This window comes from Scyliorhinus torazame, chromosome 4, assembly GCF_047496885.1.
Source record: "Scyliorhinus torazame isolate Kashiwa2021f chromosome 4, sScyTor2.1, whole genome shotgun sequence".
NCBI lineage: Eukaryota > Metazoa > Chordata > Chondrichthyes > Carcharhiniformes > Scyliorhinidae > Scyliorhinus > Scyliorhinus torazame.
In genome coordinates this window covers 216,991,162-217,018,881 of record NC_092710.1, presented here as the reverse complement: position 1 = coordinate 217,018,881, position 27,720 = coordinate 216,991,162, and the positions used below count along the sequence as shown (strand labels likewise).

General features: G+C 48.2%; 1 protein-coding gene across 50 annotated transcripts in view; it reads right to left on the bottom strand.

Moving 5' to 3' along the window:
- The window catches only part of LOC140410753 (uncharacterized), a 526,658-nt gene that overhangs the window by 182,054 nt on the left and 316,884 nt on the right, over positions 1-27,720 (bottom strand). For all 50 annotated transcript variants that reach the window (XM_072499281.1, XM_072499289.1, XM_072499285.1 and 47 more), the window contains 2 exons: positions 19,039-19,083; positions 17,258-17,278 (listed from right to left, as the gene is read on the bottom strand). In XM_072499281.1, coding sequence (XP_072355382.1) covers positions 17,258-17,278; positions 19,039-19,083 — 66 coding nt within the window. The remainder of the gene's footprint in view (positions 1-17,257; positions 17,279-19,038; positions 19,084-27,720) is intronic.

Below are 27,720 nucleotides of genomic sequence, written 5' to 3'. Positions count from 1 at the left end.
ACGCCCTCAACTATGGTCCTCCGTGACTGGGCCATGCTCTGGACTGCTTTGGCAATGTCCACCTGCATCTGGGACATGTCCCTGATCGATTGGGACATGATGTTGAGACCCTCAGCCATGTAGTCACAGAGTGAGCCATGACTTGGGCACCACCACTCAAAACACAGATGTTTTGTTCCAGGCTTTCTGGCATCACCACCCTAGCAGTGTTGGCCTCTCATTGTCAGAACATGTCCTGCGCCATTTCTTATGCTTGAAGCCTTTGGGAGCCCTGCACTCAGTTATGCAGTCGCTGGAATGTACCTGAGATTTCCTGCGGAATGTCACGGCTCTGGCCTATCATCTGTATCAGTTATGAAAGATCCTTGCCCCGAGGCTCGGCATCTGACTGAGACCCAGCTGAGTCCTGGGATCCAGCAAACCTCTGACTGCTGTCTCCCTTGGATGTTCCTACTTCCACCTGATGGACATCAGCAACTGTGTGATGCTCACTGGATTGTGCCCCAGAAGCCTGTCCACTAATGTTGCCCACCGAGGCGTGTGTCTCTGCGCTGGTGGAAGGTGGAGTTGAGAGCTGTGATGTCTTGATGATCTTCTCGCAGCTTTCAAACAAAGTGGTCTCTTGGGTGGCGAAGGGAGTGGGGGGGGGAGCAACCTGGTACCTTGGCAGTACACATGCCAACTGGTAATGCCACCTGGGAGTTGCCACCTGGATGCCATTCTGGCACTGCCAGGGTGCCCAGGTGGCACCAGCAGTGCCAGGGCACCACTGGGGGCCTCTGATTCCCTGGGTGACCCCACAAGTGCCCTTCCGCCTGGTCCCCGTTTGTGGGGACCAGTGCTGAACGGCGCTTGCCCGATGTCTCAGAGGCGAAGAGGATGAATCCCAAAGCTTCGGGTACATTGGGAATCTGCACGTTAGAGTGAGGCTCCAATATGCAGATTTGCCAAAAGGTGGTCCCGCCTATCGCAACGTCTCACTAGATCGTGCTATATCTCGCGAGGCATTGCGAGCTGGGTAGATCCTGGGAGCGGCATCCCCCGGCTTTTATCGGCCGCGCTGCACCGTGGCGAGCAGCTTTTCCGGCGCACGTCGCATTGGATCGTGTCCTATGTCATCTTTTTTGGATGAAAATAAAGCAAACAAGTTCCCAGATCCATAGAATGGATTTGAAATTTTGAGGTATGGAAGAATGAACAACGGTTTACTGACATTGGCATACTTTATTTTACCACTGACACAGCTCACATCAATCAAATCAAATTTGTGAGCTGCAAACCATTCAAGAAATTGCATGCAATATGGATAATCCTTTCAGACACTGGACTTTTTATGTGGGTTACAAAAATAGCACTCATAATTACACATAAATATTGAATGGTACGAATGGTCGCTGAAGAAATCTAGCTTTAAAAATCAATTGTCAGTGGGCCAAGAGAGAACATTCGTCAATGTTCATTTTATACAGTTAAATTGAGCACCAGATATGGAGCTGGCCCAAAGAATGTGTAATTTGGAGCAGAATCTAATTAACATAATTACAATATTGCAATGATACCAGTGATAGTCACTGTGAAGCCTCCTTGTGACTGTCACTTAGCCCCACTATAAAATATAATGCACTGAAACTCAGACTTGTGGGCTGACAAGCCTGATTACATCTCCTTGAGCCTGGTCAAAATTAGCATGCATAAAAAGTAAACGTAAAGTCTTCATTGTCCCAGATGGCCATCGGCTGTTTTCCCCTTTGACAGGGAGAGCTGGTGGTGGTTTAACTGGAGGATCACCACATGTCAGGCAAGGGGCAAAGTTGAGAAGGTGGGACTTCATCAATAACCTCAGCCGGTATGGGAATTGAACCTGCAATGCTGGTCTCACTCTGCATCACAAAATCAGCTGTCCAGCCAACTGAGCTAAACCGGCCTGGCTTATGAATATGGTCCAGTACAACAGGCATAATCTTCCATTCTGGTGTATAAGTCGGGTGGAGTGATATCCATTTGGGGCAGAACAGCTGGCCAAACTGTTCAGCTCATTTAGGAGCTCGGCAAATCTCATGACATGATTGGTCCCACTATCACCACCCTTAGCTCAGTGGGAGTTAAAGGTCCTGGCGCCATTTTTAAAAGGCACCTGGACATCCCATTCTCGCACCATAATGAAAATGAAATGGAAATCGCTTATTGTCACAAGTTGGCTTCAAATGAAGTTACTGTGAAAAGCCCCCAGTCGCCACATTCCGGCGCCTGTTCAGGGAGGCTGATATGGTAATTGAACCGTGCTGTTGGCCTGCCTTGGTCTGCTTTAAAAGCCAGCTCTTTAGCCCTGTGCTAAACCAGCCTGTAAGCCAGATGTTCTGGATCTTAAATCTATCAGAATGTCACAGAGAAGAAAGCCTGTTGCTCCATGATTCAGCTATGGCCCCCTGCAGATTCTCCAGGCTGTCCAAGAAAGGCGAGAGGTACTGATCTTAGTGATACCAGCAGGTGGCCCTCCTGTCTAACCACAGTGGCCTGAGTGGGGGTTGCAATGGAGGTTAGTGCCCATGGGGCCCACAAAGTCAAGTGCAGAAAAAGGATGAACAAACTAAAATGCTACATCAGTGTATGTGGCACCATTTACTCACTGCAAAGTGACACACAAGAGGGCATCAGGCAGTGAAAGTGTGTGAGTGCAGATGGATGTCAGACAGGGATTTGGGTTGCAAGACTCAGCAGCAGATGGGACAAGTGTATTGAATGTGTGGCAGTCACTTCATGTTCCCATTGTTCCACCAGTTGCAGGACATCCTGCTTATTTATCTGTTACTAGAGAGCGTTCAAGAGTTGGTATATGCATGCATACTCCTAAATTGATCAGGCACCCCTTGGGATCACACTCAACCATTGGCCTGAATTTTCACCAAGTTGGGATGGCTCGGGAGGCCTTTAAAAATGGCGGAGGTGGGTCCCAATTTTTGGATTCCTGACCCTACTCCCAAACTGATTTTCCAGAGTTCCTTTAAAGAGTGCTGGCTGGTCCCTATCAGAAGCTCACACTCAACACTCACAACTAGGCCGGCTCCATTGAAGAGATAGGTCTGCCCCATTCCACCAAAATGTTCACAAGAGTTGGGCCAGATATTTAAAGAGTCGTAGTTCACAAACACTCAGAAGAGTCATGAATCATAGCTTTTAAAATATGCTCACATGCAGACTAAGTTCAAACGGTCTTCCTCATGTTCCCTATGCCAAGCTCTGCCCATCCACCAAGCCCCAAGGCCCCTCGTGCCCCATGTGCCATGCTCTGCACATCTCCTCACAGCCTCTCTGTAAAGTTCAGTCCTTCCATCCATCCCCATGGCCCCTTTCAATTTCCCAATATTTATTTACACAAGGTTAAGCGATTTCAGGAGCTTGTAGGGTTTGTATTGATATTTTAAAGAGTCTAAATGATATCGTGAAATGACCCTTTCCAACATCAGAGAGAGTTGTGAATTACTTACTTTAAAAAAAACTTCATTGAACACACCCTACTGTCACTATCAGGCTCATTGGTTCAATACAGTGTATAGTGGGTCAATGGGCCTGGAGTCTCAACATCATGGCATAGCTTGACATGGGCACAGAAGAGGCCATGGAGTTAGGTGGAAAGGCTTGACATTGGAAGCATGAGAGACCACGAGGTGGCATGAACGGGCTGTGGGGACTGATGGAGATTGAGGGGGTGTGATGGGTGAGGGGCTGAGGGTCTTTGTGTTTTTAAGTGGGATAAAGTGGATTTACAAATGGGGAGTCATGTTTGAAGATGTTACTAACAAAATTGATAAAGGAGAGATGATGGACTTAGTTCAGAAGGCTTATGATGAAGTCCCTGACAGGAGCTTAATTAGCAAAATGAATAGGAGGCAAAATATTGTCATGGATTGAGGATTGGCTAACAGGCAGAAAACCAAGTGTAGGAATAAATGGGTCATTCTCACATTGGCAGGCTTTGGCCAAGGGGGAACTGCAAGGATCAGTGCTTGGTCTCCAGCTGTTCACAATATATATCAATAATTTGGATGTGGGGACCAAATGTAATATTTCCAAGTTTGTTGGTGATACAAAGCTCGGCAGGAGAATGTGTTTGAGGAAGATGTAAAGTGCTGCAGAAGGATTTGGACAGACTTGGTGAGTGGGTAAGGACATGGCAGATGGAACATAATGAGGAAAAATGTGAGGTAATTCATCTTGGTGGAAGGAACAGATACTAAGAGTATTTCCTAAATGGTAAGAAATTAGAAAGTGTAGATATATAAATGGACCTGGGTATCCTTGTCCATAAGTCACTCAAGGCTACCATGCAGATGCAGCAAGCTAATGGAAGGCTGATGGAATGTTAACTGTTATTGCAAGTGGACTTGCGTACAGTAGGGAGGTCTGCTTCAATTATATAGGAGGTTGGTTAGACAGCATCTGGAGTACTGTGTGCAATAATCCAAAAGGATTTGATTTGATTAATGTCACATACACCAAGGTACAGTGAAAAGAATTGTTCTGCGTACAGTACAGACAGATCATTCCATACTTGAAAAAACATCAATACACAATGTAAATACATAGACACAGGCATCGGGTGAAGCATACAGGAGTACAGTACTACTCAGTAGAGAAGATGTGTGAAAAGATTAGTTCAGTCCATAAGAAGGTTATTCAGGAGTCTGGTAGCAGTGGGAAAGAAGCTGTTTTTGAACCTCTTAATGTGTGTGTTCTTAGACTATTGTATCTCCTGCCCAATGGAATAGGTTGGAAGAGAGAATAACTCAGGTGGGAGGGGGTCTTTGATTATGGTGCCTGCTTTCGCAAGGTAGCGGGGGGTGTAGACAGAGTCAATGGATGGGAGGCGTGTTCGTGTGATGGACTGGGCTGTGTTAATGATTCTCTGTAGTGTCTTATGGTCTTGGGCAGAGCAGTTGCCATACCAAGCTGTGATGCAGCCAGATAAGATGCTTTCTGTGGTGCATCTGTAAAGGTTGGTAAGAGTCAGTGTGGACCTGGGGGGTAGGTTTAGCTCAGTTGGCTGGACAGGTGGTTTATGATCCAGCAGCCCCTGTGGCTGCTTCTAACCTTCTTCCCAGGTCAGTTGGCCCGACTCGAGCTTGCAATCACCCCTCTGGCAATGTAGATCCCGACTTTACAGGTACTTTTTCCCAAGGCAAATGGGAAGACCTGAGACTTTACCCAACACCTGCTGCCTGCCTCAAGAAAGAAGATCCAGACGCTTCCATCTAGATGTTGGACAAGAACACTCACAACTGGAGGGAGCGATAGGGGCAACATGCCAGATATCAGTGTGCTCAGGGCATTTGAAGAGGAGGCCACCAAACTAGCAGGGGAGGAGCAGGATCATGCATGCATCAAAGGAATGACAGGATGCCTCCAGCAAGCCAGTGAGGATGCCACCACTCTGCAATTGTCAGATATGCTGACAGAGTGTCTAGGTAAGGAAGTCTGCTTAAACATTCACTAAATATTTCTCTTTTCCATTCCAAGTACAGCAGGAAATGAAAGGGAAGGGAAAGAACCCAGTCACCACAATGCCCCAGCTCCAATCCCACCTTTGTAGATGATGACTCTCAATCTTCAGAGGATTCACCATCAAGCTGTTCACCAGCACCTTCTACCAGCACAGAGATGTTCACCTCATCAGGTGCACTTTTTACAGTAGGCTTGGGGTCACATACAGTTGAGCACCTTAAAGACATGGTGAAACAGCTGACAAGGAAATGATGGCTGAGATTTGACACATGGGAGGACTGCTGGAGACTAGGCCCCCGCTCAGTTCCACCGAGATATCGAGCCTGTGGACTTGCCTATGAGAGACATGTTGGAGATGCAGAGACAGGAAGAGGGAACATTAGGCAGACATGCCAGAGACAATGTGCAAGCTTGATCAAAGGCTGGAGGATTCCATCCACATTCTGTCTGCTGTTGTGGCTCTGGCATACGAGCACTTGGCTACCGCCATAGGTCAGGCCGAGATGGGTGCACCCTTAGTAGGCCGGGGACTTCAAAGAGTCAACAGGGGAGAGCAGTCAGCATGCTGCATCAATCTGAACTGTTGACTTTGGGGCTGCATCAAGGCATAGTAATAGGAGAAGAAAGATAAAGAAGTTTTGACGGCACATAGGATGTCCAACTATTGTATAGAATGTAGGTACTTGTAAATATCTGTTCACTTGCTCTGTTTGGAAGTATCCTGGATTCTCATCTTGCTGCAGGTCACTTCAATGACCATGGACATTTAAGGATGTGGAATTTGGTTCCCCCATCAGAGTCTGCTAAGGCCCTCCTTTTGGAGTAATTTCTCTCACATTATCAACATTGTGATTATCGAACATGCTGGCCTGAGGATGTCGAAGCACTGGCTATCATTTTTGACTATGCAGCCTGGACATGCATCATGCAATTCATTACTTGTAGCTCAACAGATTGTGAATCCGAGAATGATGACTGTGAAGAATGTGCAGCAAACTCTTGAGCTCACTGGCCATGGCCTTTAGATCCATCTCTTGACCATGCTCACTGTCCAGAGATACCATCCACTACCCTACAATGGGACCAAGGCATGTGTGACAAAGTAAGCCCCAGCCAGTTTGGCTACCTTCCCCAAATGCCCTCCCACCCTTCTCCCCTGACCTTGAAATACTTGTCTAGCCTTCACCCTACCCTTCCCCACTAATTCTGCCTCCCCTTTGCTCAGCATCTGCACAAACTGGACTATCAGCACACAATCGAGATGAAGAGGCAATTCTGATGAAGAGACTGACATTTATGAACAGTAGCCAAGTCAAAGCAGTGGTTACTGACTCCAAAGTCCAGGAAGAAGTCCACCTCACCAGCAAAACCCCACATATGTTATCATATATGTGGCCATTCAAATCTTTGTCTGGAGGAGAACTAGATTTGGAGGGGGCACTTAATTCTGGTGAGATGGCCTTCTAATAAGCATGCATGACATGCAAATGCACACAAATGGACTTCCTGGCACTGGCCATAAGGAAGCACAACCTGCCTTTAAAATTCTGAGAATTTAATGGCAAATTAAATCCTGTTATCAGGAAACTAATTTGTGGCCTCCCACTAAATTAAGGCTGAAGGCAGACCTGGAGGATTCTACTCAACATGTCTTAATAAGAAACAATTGTTGGGGATATTGTGGTGTTAAGTCTATGTGGTAGTAGAGGCATTATGGTACCTGGTATACTGGAGCACCATTGGTGGAAACTGTATGCTTTCTATTGGTTAAGATGTATGGTAGCTCCGTCCTGCTAGGCGGGGTATAAGAACCTGTGCCGCCGCAGCAGCCTTCATTCTGTACCTGAGCTGCTGGGGGAAACATCTAGCTTATTAAAACCTTCAGTTGGACTACAACCTCGCTTTAGTGGTCATTGATCATGCATCAATTTAATATGCTAGTTTTAAAAGAAAAAGGATGGAGCTCCGGATCAAGCCGGAGTGTCTGCAACTCAGCCCCCACGCGGCGAACTCAGCGGCAATCTTCAAGCACTGGCTGGCGTGCTTTAAAGGGTATCTCGGGATGGCCGAAAACACACCCACGGGAGAACAGGAAATGCAAGTCCTGCACTCAAGGGTGAGCCCGGAGATTTACACCCTCATCGAGAAAGCGGAAGACTTCGATGCAGCAATGGAGCTGCTAAAAGGACATTATATTCATCCGGTAAACCAGGTCTACGCCCAGCACCTGCTAGCAATGAGGCGACAAACCCCTGGGGAATCGCTGGAAGAATTCTACCGTGCACTCCTGGTGTTGGGGAAAAACTGCAGCTGCCCGCAAGTTTCGGCGAGCGAACACACTGAACTCTTGGTCCGGGACGCTTTCGTGGCAGGTATGCTATCCTCACAAATCCGCCAGCGACTGCTGGAAAAAGACACTCTAGGTCTCAAGGAGGCACGGGCCAGTTCATGTGTCCCGTTTCAGCTCCTGTTAGACCGCTTGACAGCTCTGGAGCTGCGGATGGACTCACCTTGGAGCATCCGCGATGCTGAGGACGTCGTGGATAGCACGTTTAGCGAGTTGGTCACAACACAGGTGAAAGGTACTGAGGGAGATAGAAAATGGGCGACCAAAAGACAGCAAGAGTAGGAAGGCAGTGCAGGTGTCCTCTGCGGTCATCTCCCTACAAAACAGATATACCGCTTTGGATACTGTTGAGGGAGATGGCTCACCAGGGGAAGGCAGCAGCAGCCAGGTTCATGGCACCGTGGCTGGCTCTGCTGCGCAGCTGGGCAGGAAGAAGAATGGCAGGGCTATTGTGATAGGGGACTCAATTGTAAGGGGAATAGACAGGTGGTTCTGCGGATGCAGTCGAGAGACCAGAATGGTACGTTGCCGCCCTGGTGCAAGAGTCAAGGATGACTCGGAGCGGCTGCAGGATATTCTGGGGGGGAGGGTGAACAGCCAGCTGTCATGGTGCACATAGGCACCAACGATATAGGTAAAAAACGGAACAAGGTCCTACAAGCTGAACTTAGGGAGTTAGGAGTTAAACTAAAAAGTAGGACCTCAAAGGTAGTAATCTCAGGATTTCTACCAGTGCCACGAGCTAGTCAGAGTAGGAATGTCAGGATAGAGAGGATGAATGCGTGGCTCGAGAGATGGTGCAAGAGGGAGGAGTTCAAATTCCTGGGACATTGGAACCGGTTCTGGGGGAGGTGGGACCAGTACAAACCGGACGGTTTGCACCTGGACAGGACTGGAACTGATGTCCTGGGGGGGTGTTTGCTAGAGCTGTTGGGTAGAGTTTAAACTAATGTGGCAGGGGGATGGGAACCGATGCAGGAAGTTGGAAGGTAGTAAAACAGGGACAGAAACAAAAGGCAGTAAGGGGGAAAGTGTAAGGCAGATAAGCCATAGTCAAAAATCAAAAAGGGCGACAGTACAAAGTACAGTGACTGAGGGGAGCTCAGTGAATAAGACCAGGAATACTAAAAGGAATAAAACGGGAAGTGAAAACAGTAATGGTAAGCGACGCGGCAGGTTGTTACATGAAGATATGGATTCAACAACAAGGAAAATGAGGAGAAAGGTTAAGAGGAAATATAACTTAGGAGAGGTTCCTGATTGAGGTGTTAAGATTCAGAACAGAGGTAAAAAAGCCAACATAAGTGTACTTTACCTGAATGCCCGTAGTATTCGGAATAAGGTAAATGAGTTGATGGCGCAAATCATCGTGAATGACTATGATTTAGTGGCCATTACTGAAACATGGTTAAAGGATGGTCACGACTGGGAGTTAAATATCCGAGGGTATCAAACTATTCGGAAGGACGGAGTGGATGGGAAGGGAGGTGGTGTAGCTCTGTTATTTAAGGATGACATCCAGGCAATAGTAAGGGATGACATCGGTGCTATGGAGGATAAGGTTGAAGCCATTTGGGTGGAAATCAGGAATAGTAAGTCACTGATAGGAGTAATCTATAGGCAACCAAATAGTAACATTATGGTGGGGCAGGCAATAAACAAATAAATAACTGATGCATGTAGAAATGGTACAGCAGTTATCATGGGGGATTTTAATCTACATGTCGATTGGTTTAACCAAGTCGATCAAGGCAGCCTTGAGGAGGAGTTTATAGAATGTATCCGCGATAGTTTCCTAGAACAGTATGTAATGGAACCTACGAGGGAACAAGCAGTCCTAGATCTGGTCCTGTGTAATGAGACAGGATTTATTCAGGATCTCATAGTTAGGGATCCTTTCGGAAGGAGTGATCACAATATGGTGGAATTTAAAATACAGATGGAGAGTGAGAAGGTAAAATCAAGCACTAGTGTTTTGTGCTTAAACAAAGGAGATTACAATGGGATGAGCGAAGAACTAGCTAAGGTAGACTGGGAGCAAAGGCTTTATGGTGAAACAGTTGAGAACCAGTGGAGAACCTTCCAAGTGATTTTTTACAGTGCTCAACAAAGGTTTATACCAACAAAAAGGAAGGACGGTAAAAAGAGGGAAAATCGACCGTGGATATCTAAGGAAATAAGGGAGAGTATCAAATTGAAGGAAAAAATATACAAAGTAGCAAAGATCAGTGGGAGACTAGAGGACTGGGAAATCTTTAGGGGGCAACAGAAAGCTACTAAAAAAGCTATAAAGAAGAGTAAGATAGATTATGAGAGTAAACTTGCTCAGAATATAAAAACAGATAGTAAAAGTTTCTACAAATATATAAAACAAAAAAGAGTGGCTAAGGTAAATATTGGTCCTTTAGAGGATGAGAAGGGAGATCTAATAATGGGAGATGAGAAAATGGCTGAGGAACTGAACAGGTTTTTTGGGGTCGGTCTTCACAGTGGAAGACACAAATAACATACCAGTGACTGATGGAAATGAGGCTATGACAGGTGAGGACCTTGAGAGGATTGTTATCACCAAGGAGGTAGTGATGGGCAACCTAATGGGGCTAAAGGTAGACAAGTCTCCTGGACCTGATGGAATGCATCCCAGAGTGCTAAAAGAGATAAAGAGATAGCTAGGGAAATTGCAAATGCACTAGTGATAGTTTACCAAAATTCACTAGACTCTGGGGTGGTCCCGGCGGATTGGAAATTAGCAAACGTGACACCACTGTTTAAAAAAGGAGGTCGGCAGAAAGCGGGTGAGCTTAACTTCAGTAGTAGGGAAGATGCTGGAATCCATCATCAAGGAAGAAATAGCGAGGCATCTGGATGGAAATTGTCCCATTGGGCAGACGCAGCATGGGTTCATAAAGGGCAGGTCGTGCCTAACTAATTTAGTGGAATTTTTTGAGGACATTAACAGCGGTAGATAACGGGGAGCCAATGGATGTGGTATATCTGGATTTCCAGAAAGCCTTTGACAAGGTGCCACACAAAAGGTTGCTGCATAAGAAAAAGATGCATGACATTTAGGGGAAAGTAGTAGCATGGATAGAGGATTGGTTAATTAATAGAAAGCAAAGAGTGGGGATTAATGGGTGTTTCTCTGGTTGGCAAGCAGTAGCTAGTGGTGTCCCTCAGGGATCAGTGTTGGGCCCACAACTGTTCACAATTTACATAGATGATTTGGAGTTGGGGACCAAGGGCAATGTGTCCAAGTTTGCATATGACACTAAGATAAGTGGTAAAGCAAAAAGTGCAGAGGATACTGGAAGTCTGCAAAGGGATTTGGATAGGCTAAGTGAATGGGCTAGGGTCTGGCAGATGGAATACAATGTTGACAAATGTGAGGTTATCCATTTTGGTAGGAATAACAGCAAAAGGGATTATTATTTAAATGATAAAATATTAAAACATGCTGCTGTGCAGAGAGACCTGGGTGTGCTCGTGCATGAGTCACAAAAAGTTGGTTTACAGGTGCAACAGGTGATTAAGAAGGCAAATGGAATTTTGTCCTTCATTGCTAGAGGGATGGAGTTTAAGACTAGGGAGGTTATGCTGCAATTGTATAAGGTGTTAGTGAGGCCACACCTGGAGTATTGTGTTCAGTTTTGGTCTCCTTACTTGAGAAAGGACGTACTGGCACTGGAGGGTGAGCAGAGGAGATTCACTAGGTTAATCCCAGAGCTGAAGGGGTTGGATTACGAGGAGAGGTTGAGTAGACTGGGACTGTACTCGTTGGAATTTAGAAGGATGAGGGGGGATCTTATAGAAACATATAAAATTATGAAGGGTATAGATAGGATAGATGCGGGCAGGTTGTTTCCACTGGCGGGTGAAAGCAGAACTAGGGGGCATAGCCTCAAAATAAGGGGAGGTAGATTTAGGACGGCGTGTAGGAGGAACTTCTTCACCCAAAGGGTTGTGAATCTATGGAATTCCTTGCCCAGTGAAGCAGTAGAGGCTCCTTCTTTAAACGTTTTTAAGAAAAAGATAGATAATTTTTTGAAGAATAAAGGGATTAAGGGTTGTGGTGTTCGGGCCGGAAAGTGGAGCTGAGTCCACTAAAGATCAGCCATGATCTCATTGAATGGTGGAGCAGGCTCGAGGGGCCAGATGGCCTACTCCTGCTTCTAGTTCTTATGTTCTTGCAGGCTCCCTGGATGTGGCCTCCAGAAACGCCCGTGCTTACATTCCCGACCGCGCGGCAGCCTCCTGGGCAGCGTGGAACCCCTCCGCAGCCGACCCCGAGACATCCCCCATCCCCCCACAAGCCTGTGCTGCAAGGCGACCTGGCAACCCCAAGGGGCCCCGCTGCTACTTTTGCGGGCAGGCCAAGCACCCCTGCCAGCGCTACCCGGCCCGCGCATCCCCTGCAAGGGATGAGGTAAAAAGGGCCATTTCATGGGGGTATGCCAGGCCCATGCGGTTGCTGCAGTCTCCGGCGGCGAATGTGGACCGCCATCACAAACCTCTCCACTGTCCCCGTGCGGCCAGCGGTCGCCGCCATCTTCCTACTCCAGAGCCACGTGTGGCCCCCGGGTGCCGCCATCTAGTCCCGCGGATGCCTCGTTAGAGAGATGGGCGCCGCCATTTTCTGCACCCCCAGCCATGTGCAACCAATGGGAGCCGCCATCTTGGATGAAGCCCCAGGACACCAGCTCGGCTGACCACACACTGCCCGAAGAGAACACTCAACTGCTGCGATTAGACTCGATTACTCTGGATCAGTCCCGGCCTCGAACACTCTCAACTGCTACAACGACTGTATTTATCAACGGGCACGAGACGTCCTGCCTAATCGACTCTGGGAGCACAGAGAGCTTCATACACCCTGACACGGTAAGGCGCTGTTCTCTCCTGGTCCACCCCGTTAATCAAAAAATCTCCCTTGCCTCCAGTTCCCACTCAATGGAGATAAAGGGGTTTTGTGTAGCAAACCTCACATTCCAGGAAAGGGAGTTCAAAAATTTCCGTCTCTACGTCCTTCCCCACCTCTGCGCGGCTACACTCCTAGGTTTAGACTTCCAGTGTAACCTCCAAAGTCTAACCTTCAAATTCGGCGACCCTATACCCCCCCCTCACTGTCTGCAGCCTTGCGACCCTTAAGGTCGACCCGCCTTCCCTGTTTGCGAACCTCACCCCGGATTGCAACCCTGTCGCCACCAGGAGCAGATGATACAGTGCCCAGGACTGGATCTTTATTCGGTCGGAGGTCCAAAGGCTACTGAGGGAAGGAGTCATTGAAGCCAGCAACAGTCCCTGGAGAGCTCAAGTAGTGATGGTAAAGACCGGGGAGAAGCATAGGATGGTCATCGAGTACAGTCAGACCATCAACAGGTTTACGCAGCTGGACGCGTACCCTCTCCCCCGCATATTCGACCTGGTAAACAGGATCGCGCATTACAAGGTCTTCTCCACGGTGGATCTTAAGTCCACCTACCACCAGCTCCCCATCCGCACTAGTGACCGCAAATACACTGCCTTCGAGGCAGATGGGCAGCTCTACCACTTCTTAAGGGTTCCCTTCGGTGTCACCAACGGGGTCTCGGTCTTCCAGCACAAGATGGGCCGAATGGTTGACACGTACGGTTTATGGGCAACATTCCCGTATCTCGATAATATCACCATCTGCAGCCACGACCAGCAGGATCACGACACCAAACTCTGAAAATTCCTCCAGACCGCAAAAGGCCTTAACTTTACATACAAGGATAAATGCGTGTTTAGCACCGACCGCCTAGCCATCTTTGGCTACGTAGTGCGAAATGGAGTTATAGGCCCCGACCCTGAACGCATGCGACCCCTTATGGAGTTCCCCCTCCCTCACTGCTCCAAAGCCCTGAAGTGCTGCCTAGGGTTTTTCAGTTACTACGCCCAGTGGGTCCCCAACTATGCGGATAGGGCCCGTCCCCTGATCCAATCCACAGCTTTTCCCCTGTCGATATGGGCCCGCCAGGCCTTCAGCCGCATCAAAGCAGACATTGCAAAGGCCATCGACGAGTCCCTCCCCTTCCAGGTCGAGTGCGACGCATCTGATGTAGTTCTGGCGGCCACCCTCAACCAAGCGGGCAGACCCGTGGCCTTTTCACATACCCTCCATGCTTCCGAAATCCGCCACTCCTCAGTCAAAAAGGAGGCCCAGGCCATAGTAGAAGCTGTGCGACATTGGAGGCATTACCTGGCCGGCAGGAGATTCACTCCCCTCACTGACCAATGGTCGGTTGCTTTCATGTTCGATAATGCACAGCGGGGCAAGATAAACAACGATAAGATCTTGCGGTGGAGGATCGAAGTCTCCACCTACAACTACGAGGTCTTGTATCGTCCCAGGAAGCTAAACGAGCCTCCTGACGCCTTGTCCCGCAGCACATGTGCCACCGCACAGGTGGACCGCCTCCGAGCCCTCCACGAGGACCTCTGCCACCCGCTTCTTCCATTTTATCAAGACCCACGACGTGCCCGACTCCATTGAGGAGGTCAGGATAGCCACCAGGGATTGCCAAATCTGTGCGGAGTGCAAACCACACTTCTACGGGCCAGAGAAAGCGCATCTCATAAAGGCTTCCCGTCCCTTTGAATGCCTCAGCATGGTCTTCAAAGGCCCCCTCCCCTCCACCGACTGCAACACGTACTTCCTGAACGTGATTGACGAGTACTCCCGGTTCCCATTCGCCATCCCCTACCCCGACATGACCCCAACCACTGTCATCAGGGCCCTCCATAGCATCTTTGCACTGTTCGGGTTCCCCGCTTTCATACATAGTGATAGGGGGTCCTCCTTTATGAGCGACGAACTGCGTCAATTCCTGCTCAGCAAGGGCATCGCCTCGAGCAGGATGACCAGTAACATCCCCCGGGGTAATGAACAGGTAGAGAGGGAGAACGGAACGGTCTGGAAGACCGTCCTACTGGCCCTACGGTCCAGGAATCTCCCAGTCTCCCGCTGGCAGGAAGTCCTCCCGGATGCCCTCCACTCCATCCGGTCACTACTTTGTGCCACCACCAACCAGACACCTCACGAATGTCTCCTTGTCTTCTCCAGGAAGACCTCCTCTGGGACCTCGCTCCCGACCTGGCTGGCAGCACCCAGATCCATCCTGCTCCGAAAACACGTGCGGGCGTACAAGTCAGACCCGTTGGTCGAGAGGGTCCATCTTCCCCACGCTAACCCCCAGTACGCCTACGTGGCGTACCCCGATGGCCGACAAGATACGGTCTCCCTACGAGACCTGGCGCCCGCCGGAGCCTCACGCACACCTCAGCCACCAGTCCCACCCTCCCCTCCACCAGGGCACCTTACAGGGGGATCGGTCCTTCCGCCGGCCCCGTCTAGATCCCCCATCCACCGACGCACCCCACAGGTGCTCCCTTCCCCGGTAAACCGTTTCCCCCACTGCCTAGGGGTATCGAAGCTGCCATGGAGATCGAAGCCACGCTCCCGGAGTCACAGACGCCCGAGCCTCCACTGGAGTCACCACCGAAGCTCCAACAATCACAGAGGACGACCAGGTCCCCCGGTCGACTGATTGCTTCATTTTAAATTGTAAACTGTAAATTTAAATCATCAATTGTAAATAGTTATTAGAATTGTAAATAGTTACAAAACGCTGTATTAAGGTACCTCCATAACTAATTCTACCACGTTGCCATGTTTGTAGTATCAGGCCACCACCTGCGCCGGACTCTTTTTTAACAGGGGGTGAATGTGGTAGTAGAGGTATTACGGTACCTGGTATACTGGAGCACCATTGGTGGAAACTGTATGCTTTCTATTGGTTAAGATGTATGGTAGCTCTGTCCTGCTAGGTGGGGTATAAGAGCCCGTGCCGCCCCAACAGCCTTCATTCTGTACCTGAGCTGCTGGGCGAAACATCTGGATTATTAAAGCCTTCAGTTGGACTACAACCTCGCTTTAGTGGTCATTGATCATGCATCAGTCTAGCTATGGAGATTAATGATGAGAAGTAGATTGCACTGTTCTTAATATTTTAAGTAAAGAACTATATTACACTGAAGTATTATAATTGTTTATTTATTACAGTGACATTAGTAACATAGAAACATATTAGATGCATAGAGTTTAACTGCACTAATTGTAAATTTGATGTAAATCCAACCACTGTGAAAAGTTATCAGAAAATTAAAAGAACTGTAAACAGAAAATACATGGGAAAGAATTGTTTTCTATATGATAACACATCTAATCATTTAACAAAGAAATATTGGAACAGGAGTCGGCCATTGGGCCCATCAAGCCTGCTCTGCTGTGCAATTAGACCATGGCTGATCATCTACATCAATTTCCCGAGCTATCCCCGTATCCTTTGATAACATCAGCATCCAAAAATCCATTAATTTCTGTCTTGAACGTGTTCAATGATTGAGTTCTGCTGCCTTCTGGGGTAGAAAATTCCAAAGATTCACCACCTTGGTGTGAAAGAAATTCCTCCTTAGCCCAGTCTTAAATGGCCTGCCCGTTATTCTGAGACTGTGTGCCCTGGATCTAGGCTTACCAGCCAGGGCAACAAATTATCTACGTCTATCCTGTCACGCCCTGTAAGAATTTTGTACGTTTCAATGAGATCAACTCTCATTCTTTAGAACTCTAGAGAATACAGGTCCAGTTTCCTCAATTTCTCCTCATAAGATAAGTCTGCCATCCAGAGAATAGTCTAATGTGCCTCTTGTTGTATTCCCTCAATGACATATCCTTCCTTAAATCAGGGGATCAACGCTGCACACAATACTCCAGGTGTTGTCTGAACAAGGCTTAATTGTAGCAACATTTTTTTATTCCTGTACTCAAATTCTCTTTCAATGAAGGCCAACATACCATTTGCCTCCTGCACCTGCATGCTCGTTTTTAGTGGCCCATGAACAAGGATACCTTGGCCTCTTTGGACATCAACACCTCCAAGCCTCTTGCCATTTAAGAAATACTCTGCCTTTCCATTTCTTTTACCAAAGTGGATAACTTCACACTTGTTAACATTATATTACATCTGCAATATTCTTGCCCATTTGTGTAGCCTGTCAAGTCCCCTTGAAACCTCTTGCATCCTCCTCACAACTTACATTCCCACATAATTTTGCATCATCCGTAAATTTGGAAATATTAAATTTATTCCCATGTCCAAATCATTTACATAGATTGTGAACAGCTGTGGCCCGAGCACTGATTGTTGTGGTACCCCACAGCAGTAGTAACAGCCTGCCATCCTGAGAATGATTCATTTATTCCTACTCTGTTTTCTGTCTGTTAACCAAATCTCAATCCAACACCAATCCAGACTTTGCAAATAAATAAAACTCTAATCTCTAGAAAACATAACTGGAACATTTTTGAATAAAATATCTGTGAAGGTCACTCACCTGTTGCTTGCGGCTTTACTGCTGTTGAGGAAACATAAAAGAAAATCAGAGAAAAGGAGCTAGGTTTAATATAACCTATCACAATGGAAGAGATGGAGACTGAATCATGGGCGAGGACCTGGTTCAGATTCCTGACAATGGCAAAACCTCCCTTGGAGACAGATGAGTTGATGCACAGGATTCGGCCAGAGGCAGCGAGATGTCAACTGAGCCCATTAATGAGGCAATTAACACCCATTAACCTTGGGCTTACTGCAAAACGCAAAGTTTAGTGTTTGTACCATTTGTTTTTTTGTACAACTGTGTTGTGAACTGTTTTAATAATCAGAGTATCCTAACCCCCCCTCCCGGTACGTTGGTACAGAGGCGAGGGTACGGAAAATTAGTGTTTGTACCATTTGGCCTTGTACAAATATTTTTTATACAAATAAAAAGATATGGGCTCACTGAGATTTAGTAGTGGCTCGTGGATCAGATAGAGGCCACAAGTCTTTCCTGTACTATCAGAAGGTCGCCCAGCAAAATCAGTCAGGTGTGCCAGTGACCTTCTGGGAAATGTCATGTGAGTGTCCATTTAAGAAATGTTTTTGTCTTATCACATGGCTTCAGTGATGTCATTGTGTGGGTGGAGCTGGGCTGTGGCTCTGTGAGTTTACTTTTGCTTTGAATTTGGACTGGTTTGTACTGCACAGGTTGAAAGAAGGGTTTCTCTTACTTCATTTTAAAAGCTGTTTCCAGACTGCTTGATAACTTAAAAGAGATAATTGCTTTCTGGAAGGAATTCAAATCTGCTGTTTGGAAAGGAAACAAGAGTATCCATACAAAGTCTTGTACCAGTAAGAGCGCCGTGTGCTGGAGCACACATTTGAAAAGGGGGTTTCTGGTTTTTACTTGGATCTTGTTATTAAATTGGAACAGTAAAGGGGGATTCATTAAGAGTTATACATAGGTTACTGTAGCTGTGTGAGGTATTTATGTTTGTATTTGATAAAAATTCTTGCATGTGTGTGTTTATACAGATGTTAACTAAATGCGTAGAATAAAGTTTTTTTTTTATTAAAAGCGCCGAAGAACTCGGTTGAATAACACTTGAAAGGAAGGATCTTGTGCACATCCCAGCCACATTCAATAAACAGTTGTAAGTCAGGTGAACTCCATGATATACTTTGGAGTTTTCTAAACCCTGGCCTATAACAAAAAGGGGGTTGAATGTGTGTCTTTTGTAGTTCGAACTTTCGTCAAAGTTTTTTTTTGGTTAGTACATTATTCAAAGACAAGGCGTGTGATCTAAGCAAAAAGGAACACAGCCCATTCTGGGTTGGATTAGATAGGTCATTCCCAGCTCTGGGACCGACTCCGCTATTTAACAGCACTTTGTTGTGTTTCGGGCCCCGGCGGGGAATGCTCCCCCAAGGCCGCCATTTCCTGCACTGAGGAGCTCCAAAGAGCGGAGCTGCTCAGTGCAGGAAGAGATCAGGGGGATCTCTTGATCTCCCCACCCCCGTGCATTATTTTGTTGATTACATTATTTATACTTAACTATTAGCTTCATTATGGCAATATTTTCAAATCAATCTTATAAGACTGCCCTGTGCAGATAAAGCTGAATTTATTTCCATTTTCTTTCCATTGCCAAGAGGACAAGAAAATTGGAGTGCAGAATTCCAGGTCCATTTATCATCTGAGACATTGGTAGTTTAGTGCTTTTAATATTGGGAGAACAGAGATTTGCGAGGTTAGAAGCATACTTGAAGATGTCACTGATTTAATATTTGTGTTACCTTTCTTTGTAGGTTTTGGCTTCACTTGCTTCACAGATGCTTTCTCTAAAGAATTAGAGTGAAGAATTGAATTAGGTTCAATATTAATCATACTTTAATTGTACAATGAATATTAATAATATTAGTCTCATAAAATTTACATTCAACAAATTGTACATATGTAGGCAATACTTAATGTAACAAAATATATGGGGATATGGTTTTCTAGTAACTGACATGAAAATGGGCCTGTAGTGGACCTGAATAAAATGGCTTTGTCCCATACAGTTATTGCTGCTCTTACAGGGAGTCTGATTTTCTAAGTAAACATAAATGCTGTTGGGAATCTTGTTATTTTAAGGGGCGGGGTGGTGGTCCACACTCGAAAGTTGGGGTTGGTAGAGGGGAGGGGGTAGTCGGCCCACGATCCTGACAGCTGTCCTGCAGCACCTTAATACTGGGAGTAGCTTTAATTGCTTCAGGCCAAATCTTCCCCCACTTTCTCGGACGTATTCCCGACTTCCAGAGCTGCCAGCCAGGCAGCTCTTTAGACCCATCAAAGCCAATAGGAGTAACTGTTGAGACTACAAACAGTTCCTCATGGCGAGGAGGTGCTAACAGGTATGTCCAGGGTTGGGTTTTGAGATGAGAGGCTGACTGGGATGAGGAAGTTGAGGGGGGGGGGGGGGGGGGAAGGATGACCTTGGGGAGTGGTGGCTTCGAAGGGCTGACAGGGCCCCCAAAGGAGATTCCCACTCCCTTGCCTGACACTATTTAAGCATCTCAAGTCTTCTCACATGGCCTGAGCCTCTCCCCATCATGGGTAAAATATTGGTGTCGGTGGAATGAGGCTCTTAAATGGCCATTATTTGCCACGTAAGGGCCTCATTGGCCCAAGGGTTTACGGGCCATCTGATTCTTCCACCACATGCCCCGCATCAGACCTATGTAACATTTCAAAAAGTTAGGGAGTAGCAGGGAAGCGTGGGAAGGATTTTACCTGCTCCCCACCTTCAAACCCACCAGCAAGAAACTATAAGATCCAATCCACGAATACATTAAAAAAATTCAAGTTAGTTAGGCACCAATAGGACTTTTTAGTGGATCATCTGTTTAACACAAATCCTGCACAATATCTTCACACCAGAGATGGTATAACATAATTCATAGCACAAGTATATACGGATATAAAGAAAGATAGGTCTTGTTGCATTCTGCAAAACTAACCCATTTCTCCTTGATTTCATGTTTTCTGTGCAAGAAAAATCAGGTTAAGGAGCCTTTCACCAACACATTTTACTTAGGGGCAAGAAATCTGGTGAAGTAGCTGTTCTTAAAGGGCTGCTGCTCGACATTAAAGAGAGTGTTTTTGTTGTCATAAAAGTTGCTCTTGTAGAGATAAATAGACCAAAGAAAATGGGGGAAAGCTTCACGCATCAAAAGATGTGTTATAACAGGAATATAGGAAAAGTTGCTTTTACCCAGAATGTGCTGGTGTTCTAGTGCAGGAAGTGCAAAAAATGAAAAATCGCTCTCCTAGGAGTTAATGGTCACCATAAAACAGATGAAATGTGCGTGGATGGTGATACCAGTAGCAGAGTAGCTGGAGATTCCCAGATCAATAGCACGAGGCAGATGCTTTGTAGTATGAGGCAGAGCGAAAACGGTGCACTGATTGCATACTTTGCTTTATTCTGGAGTACTGGTCACAAGGGCAAAATCAAGCTTGTGACTTGCAACATCTTCACATGGCTAGCATGCAAAAATCATCTTTTCTACGACATCTTTTACTTCAGACGAACTGAACTCAATTCTTTTGTGGGTTGCGCAAATACCTTGCACTGGTACATAAACATGTTGAAAGGTATGAATTATTACAACAGAAACTCAGCTCCCAACCTCACAGACGCAGGCCAGTATATTAGCCCTGTGGCAATTTTTATGGGTTGGACAAAAGTGAGAAATGGAGCTGGTCCTTAAAATGCGCAATTCTGAATGTGAGCCTAATTAATATAATTACCATATTGGAATGGTGCTTTGTGGTGGCACAGTGAAGCTTCCCTTTGACTGTTTTCACACCAATATGAAATATGATGCACTGTAAACCAGGCATGGGCTGAGGGGCCTGATTTCACTGGAGAGCCATAAAATTAGCTTTCGTACATTCAAAGCATAGCGTGGAATGCCTTTACAAAAATAATTGTTGGGGTTATTATGGTGTTGTATCTATTTGGAGAAATTAACGGTGAGAAAGAATATACTGCAACTCTGTTTTTACTGATGGGAACACCCTAACTATAAATCCATGTTACACTAAATGTAGCAATATAAAATTATGCAGCGCAGAAGGACATTCAGCCCATCATGCCTGTGCCAATTAGATTCACTCCTTTGCTATTTCTCTATTGTCCTGCATATTGTTACCTTCAAGTATATATGCAGCTACCTTGTGAAAGCTATTGCTGAATCTGCATCCGCCACCATTTCAAGCAGTGGATTTTCACTGCATAAAAATGATCTACTTGTCACAGCCCACATGGGGCCTATGGGGTGGGAATGATTAGATGTGAATGATTATCTTCCCCATGGCCATTGCAAAGTACGAGCTCTCCCGCTAGTGGCGGGGAATCTTTATTAACCACGTATAAAAGGTTGGCCAGTACAGCACTGAACAGAGAGGAACCTGGAAGGGATCTACCGGGCTATGTATATATTGTGCTGTCAATAAAAACTTTGTTTCTTTATTTTTACTCCCTGAGACCTTATTTAACTACTTATCACCCCTCTGGTTCTTTGTCAATGATCTTAAATCTCCGTTTCCATGCTTTCTGGCTCTCCTGCTAAATAAAAACAGTTTCTCAGAGAAAAATGCCCTCAGGATTTTGAACACCTCTATTAAATCTTACATTAACCTTCACCGATCTAGAGAGAAACGTTCCAGGTTTTGTAGTATCTCCATATATCTCAAGTCCTTCATTTCTGGTACCATTGATGCGACCATCAATTCACACGAGACAGAGAGTTGAAGTGAACAGTGGTTTTAATCAGCTAGAACTGTGCCTGCCTGCGGCTGCACTGCACTGAGAGCCACCTGGCGGCAGCAGATCTATATACCTCCCCTGAGGGGGCGGGGTCAGGGGCGGAGCCCACACGGGCACCAACATGATACAATGTAATTACATTTCTATTACTGAGACTTGGTTGAGGGAAGGGCATGATTGGCAACTAAACATCCCTGGATATCGATGGGATAGAGAGGGAGGTGAAAGGGATGGAAGAGTTGCATTACTGGTCAGAGAGGATATCACAGCTGTGCTGAAGGAGGGCACTATGGAGGACTCGAGCAGTGAGGCGATATGGGCAGAGCTCAGAAATAGGAAGGATGCGGTAACAATGTTGGGGCTGTACTACCGACCTCCCAACAGTGAGTGTGAGATAGAGATACAAATATGTAAACAGATTATGGAAAGATGTAGAAGCAACAGGGTGGTGGTGATCGGAGCTTTTAATTTTCCCAACATTGACTGGGATACACTTAGTGTCAGAGGTCTAGATGGAGTAGAATTTGTAAGGAGCATCCAGGAGGGTTTTCTAGAGCAGTATGGAAATAGTCCAACTCAGGAAGGGGCCATACTGGACCTGGTGTTGGGGAATGAGTCCAGCCAGGTGGTTGAAGTTTCAGTCGGGGATTACTTTGGGAATAGTGATCACAATTCCGTAAGTTTTAGAATACTCATGGACAAAGATGAGGGGCGAAATTCTCCGGTATCGGCGCGATGTCCGCCGAACGGCGCCAAAAACGGCGCTAATCAGTCAGGCATCGCGCCGCCCCAAATGTGCGGAATCCTCCGCATCTTGGGGGGCCCAGCCCCAACCTTGAGGGGCTAGGCCCGCGCCGGACTAATTTCCGCCCCGCCAGCTGGCGGAAAAGGCCTTTGGTGCCCCACCAGCTGGCGTAGAAATGACATCTCCGGGCGGCGCATGCGCGGGAGCGTCAGCGGCCGCTGACGGCATTCCCGCGCATGCGCTGTGGAGGGAGTCTCTTCCGCCTCCACCATGGTGGAGACCGTGGCGAAGGCGGAAGGAAAAGAGTGCCCCCACGGCACAGGCCCGCCCGCATATCGGTGGGCCCCGATCGCGGGCCAGGCCACCGTGGGGGCACCCCCCAGGACCCCGGAGCCCGCCGGTAAGAGAGGTGGTTTAATCCACGCCGGCGGGACAGGCATCCTAGCTGCGGGACTTAGGCCCATCCGGGCCGGAGAATCGCGGGGGGGGGGCCCGCCAACCTGCGCGGCGCGATTCCCGCCCCGCCAAATCTCCGGTGCCGGAGAATTCGGCAACCGTCGGGGGCGGGATTCACGCCAGCCCCCGGCGATTCTCCGACCCGGCGGGGGGGGGGGGGGGGGGGGGGGTCGGAGAATCTCGCCCGAGAGTGGTTCTAAAGGAAGAGTGCTAAATTGGGGCAAGGCCAACAATACCAAAATTCGGCAGGAGCTGAGGAATGTGGGTTGGGAGCAGCTGTTTGAAGATAAATCCACATTTGATATGTGGGAGGCTTTTAAAGAGAGGTTGATTAGAGTGCAGGACAGAGATGTCCCTGTGAAAATGAGAAATAGAAGTGGCAAGATTAAGGAACCATAGATGATAGGTGAAATTGTGAGACTAGCTAAGAGGGAAAAGGAAGCATACATAAGGCCGAGGCGACTGAAGACAGACAAAGCTTTGGAAGAATATCGGGAATGTAGGACCAATCTGAAACGAGGAATCAAGAGGGCTAAAAGGGGTCATGAAATATCTTTAGCAAACAGGGTTAAGGGAAATCCCAAAGCCTTTTATTCATATATAAGGAGCTAGAGGGTAACTAGAGAAAGGGTTGGCCCACTCAAGGACAAAGGAGGAAAGTTATGCGTGGAGTCAGAAAAAATGGGTGAGATTCTTAATGAGTACTTTGCATCGGTATTCACCGAGGAGAGGGACATGACGGATGTTGAGGTTAGGGATAGATGTTTGATTCCTCTTGGTCAAGTCGGCATAAGGAGGGAGGATGTGCTGGGTATTCTAAAAGGCATTAAGGTGGACAAGTCCCCAGGTCCGGATGGGATCTATCCCAGGTTGCTGAGGGAAGTGAGAGAGGATATCTTTGCAGCATCCTTGAACACGGGGGAGGTACCGGAGGACTGGAGAACTGCTAATGTTGTCCCCTTGTTTAAGAAGGGTAGCAGGGATAATCCAGGTAATTATAGACCTGTGAGCCTCACGTCAGTGGTAGGGAAGCTGCTGGAGAAGATACTGAGGGATAGGATTGATGCACGATCAATGACACTAAAGCAAGATTGTAGTCCAACTGAAGGCTTTAATAAGCTAGATGTTTCCCCCAGCAGCTCAGGTACAGAAAGAAGGCTGCTGGGGCAGCACGGGCTCTTATACCCAGCCTTGCAGGGCAGAGCTACCATATCGCTTGACCAATAGGAAACATACAATATCTACCAATGGTGTTCCAGCATTACCAGGTACCGTAATACCTCTACACAGACTACCACATTCACCCCCTGTTAAAAAAGAGTCCGGCGGGGTTGGTGGCTTGATATTACAAAATGGTAACGTGGTAGAAATTATTGTTGTGGAAGTACCGTAATACCTCCGTACAGCGTTTTGTCTTATTGTCGTAACTATTTACAGATTCACAATTAACTATATACACTTTAAAATGAAGCAATCAGTCGATCAGGGGCCCTGGTCGTCCTCTGTGATCGTTGAAGCTCTGGTGGTGACGCCGGTGGAGGCTCGGGCGTCTGTGACTCCGGGAGCGTGGCCTCGATCTCTGTGGCAGCTTCGACACCCCTAGCTGGTGGGGAAAACGGTTGACCTGGAAAGGGAGCGTCAGTGGGGTGCGTCAGTGGGTGGGGGGGCCTAGACGGGGCCGGCAGAACGACCGATCCTCCTGGGAAGAGGGTGGCTGTAAGGTGCACCAGTGGGAGGGAGGGTGGGACTGGTGGCTGGGGTGTGCGTGGGGATCCGGCGGGTGCCAGGTCTCGTAGGGAGACCGTATCTTGCCGGCCGTCGGGGTTCGCCACGTAGGCGTACTGGGGGTTAGCGTGGAGAAGGTGGACCATCTCGACCAACGGGTCCGACTTGTGCACCCGCACATGTTTTCGGAGCAGGCTGGGTCCGGGAGCTGCCAGCCAGGTTGGGAGCGAGGTCCCAGAGGAGGTCTTCCTGGGGAAGACAAGGAGACATTCGTGAGGTGTCTGATTGGTGGTTGTACAAAGCAGTGACTGGATGGAGTGGAGGGCATCCGGGAGGACTTCCTGCCAGCGGGAGACTGGGAGATTCCTGGACCGTAGGGCCAGTAGGACGGTCTTCCAGACCATTCCGTTCTCCCTCTCTACCTGTCCATTACCCCGGGGGTTGTAACTGGTCGTCCTGCTCGAGGCGACGCCCTTGCTGGGCAGGAATTGACACAGTTCGTCACTCATAAAGGAGGACCCCCTATCACTATGTATGTAAGCGGGGAAACCGAACAGTGCAAAGATATTATGGAGGGCTTTGATAACGGTGGTTGCGGTCATGTCGGGGCAGGGGATGGCGAATGGGAACCGGGAGTACTCGTCAATCATGTTCAGGAAGTACGTGTTGCAGTCGGTGGAGGGGAGGGGGCCTTTGAAGTCCATGCTGAGGCATTCAAAGGGACGGAAAGCCTTGATCAGGTTCCCCTTGCCTGGCCGGAAGAAGTGCGGTTTGCACTCCGTGCATATTTGGCAGTCCCTGGTGGCTGTCCTGACCTCCACGATGGAGTAGGGCAGGTTGCGGGTCTTGATAAAGTGGAGTGACCTCCGGGTGGCAGAGGTCCTCTTGGAGGGCTCGGAGACAGTCCACTTGTGCGTTGGCACATGTGCTGCGGGACAGGGCATCAGGAGCTCGCTTAGCTTCCCGGGACGATACAAGATCTCGTAGTTATAGGTGGAGAGTTCGATCCTCCACTGCAAGATCTTGTGATTTTTATCTTGCCCCGCTGTGCATTATCGAACATGAAAGCAACCGACCGTTGGTCAGTGAGGAGAGTGAATCTCCTGCCGGCCAGGTAATGCCTCCAATGTCGCACAGCTTCTACTATGACCTGGGCCTCCTTTTCGACTGAGGAGTGGCGCATTTCGGAAGCATGGAGGGTACGTGAGAAGAAGGCCACAGGTCTGCCCGCTTGGTTGAGGGTGGCCGCCAGAGCTACGTCAGACGCATCGCTCCCGACCTGGAAAGAGAGGGACTCGTCGATGGCGTGCATCGTGGCCTTTGCAATGTCTGCTTTGATGCAGCTGAAGGCCTGGCGTGCCTCTATCGACAGGGGAAAAACTGTGGATTGGATCAGGGGACGGGCCTTGTCCGCATAGTTGGGCATAGTAAGAGAAAAACCCTAGGCAGCGCTTCAGGGCCTTGGAGCAGTGAGGGAGGGGGACTCCATAAGGGGGCGCATGCGTTCAGGGTCGGGGCCGATAACTCCATTTCGCACTACATAGCCGAGGATGGTTAGGCGGTCGGTGCTAAACACGCATTTATCCTTGTTATACGTAAGGTTAAGGATCATGGCGGTCTGGAGGAATTTTCGGAGGTTGGTGTCGTGGTCCTGCTGGTCGTGGCTGCAGATGGTGACGTTATCGAGATACAGGAATGTTGCCCGTAAACCGTACCGGTCAACCATTCGGTCCATCTCGCGCTGGAAGACCGAGACCCTGTTAGTGACACCGAAGGGAACCCTTAAGAAGTGGTAGAGCCGCCCATCTGCCTTGAAGGCAGTGTACTTGCGGTCACTAGTGCGGATGGGGAGCTGGTGGTAGGCGGACTTAAGATCCACCGTGGAGAAGACCTTGTAATACGCGAACCTGTTTACCAGGTCGGATATGCGGGGGAGAGGGTACGCGTCCAGCTGCGTAAACCTGTTGATGGTCTGACTGTAGTCGATGACCATCCTATGCTTCTCCCCGGTCTTTACCACCACTACTTGAGCTCTCCAGGGACTGTTGCTAGCTTCAATGACTCCTTCCCTCAGTAACCTTTGGACCTCTGACCTAATAAAGATCCGATCCTGGGCACTGTACCGTCTGCTCCTGGTGGCGACGGGTTTGCAATCCAGGGTGAGGTTCGCAAACAGGGAAGGCGGATTGACCTTGAGGGTCGCGAGGCTGCAGACAGTGAGGGGGGGTATAGGCCGCCGAATTTGAAAGTTAGACTTTGGAGATTGCACTGGAAGTCTAACCCTAGGAGTATGGCTGCGCAGAGGTGGGGAAGGATGTAGAGCCGTTAATTTTTTTATTCCATTTTCTGGACCGTGAGTGTTGCTACACAAAACCCCTTTAATTATACCGAGTGGGAACCGGAGGCCAGGGAGATTTTTTCATTAACGGGGTGGATGGGGAGAACAGCGTCTTATCGTGTCGGGGTGTATGAAGCTCTCCGTGCTCCCAGAGTTGATGAAGAAGGACGTCTCGTGCCCGTTGATTAGTACTGTTGTTGTAGCAGTTGAGAGTGTTCGAGGCCGAGACTGGTCCAGGGTCACCGAGGCTAATCGCAGCAGCAGTTGAGTGTTCTCTTCGGGCGGTGTGCGGTCAGCCGAGCTGGGGTCCTGGCAGTCCATCCAAGATGGCGGCTCCCATTGGTCGCACATGGCTGGGGGTGCACCATATGGCGGCGCACATCCATCGCACGTGGGAC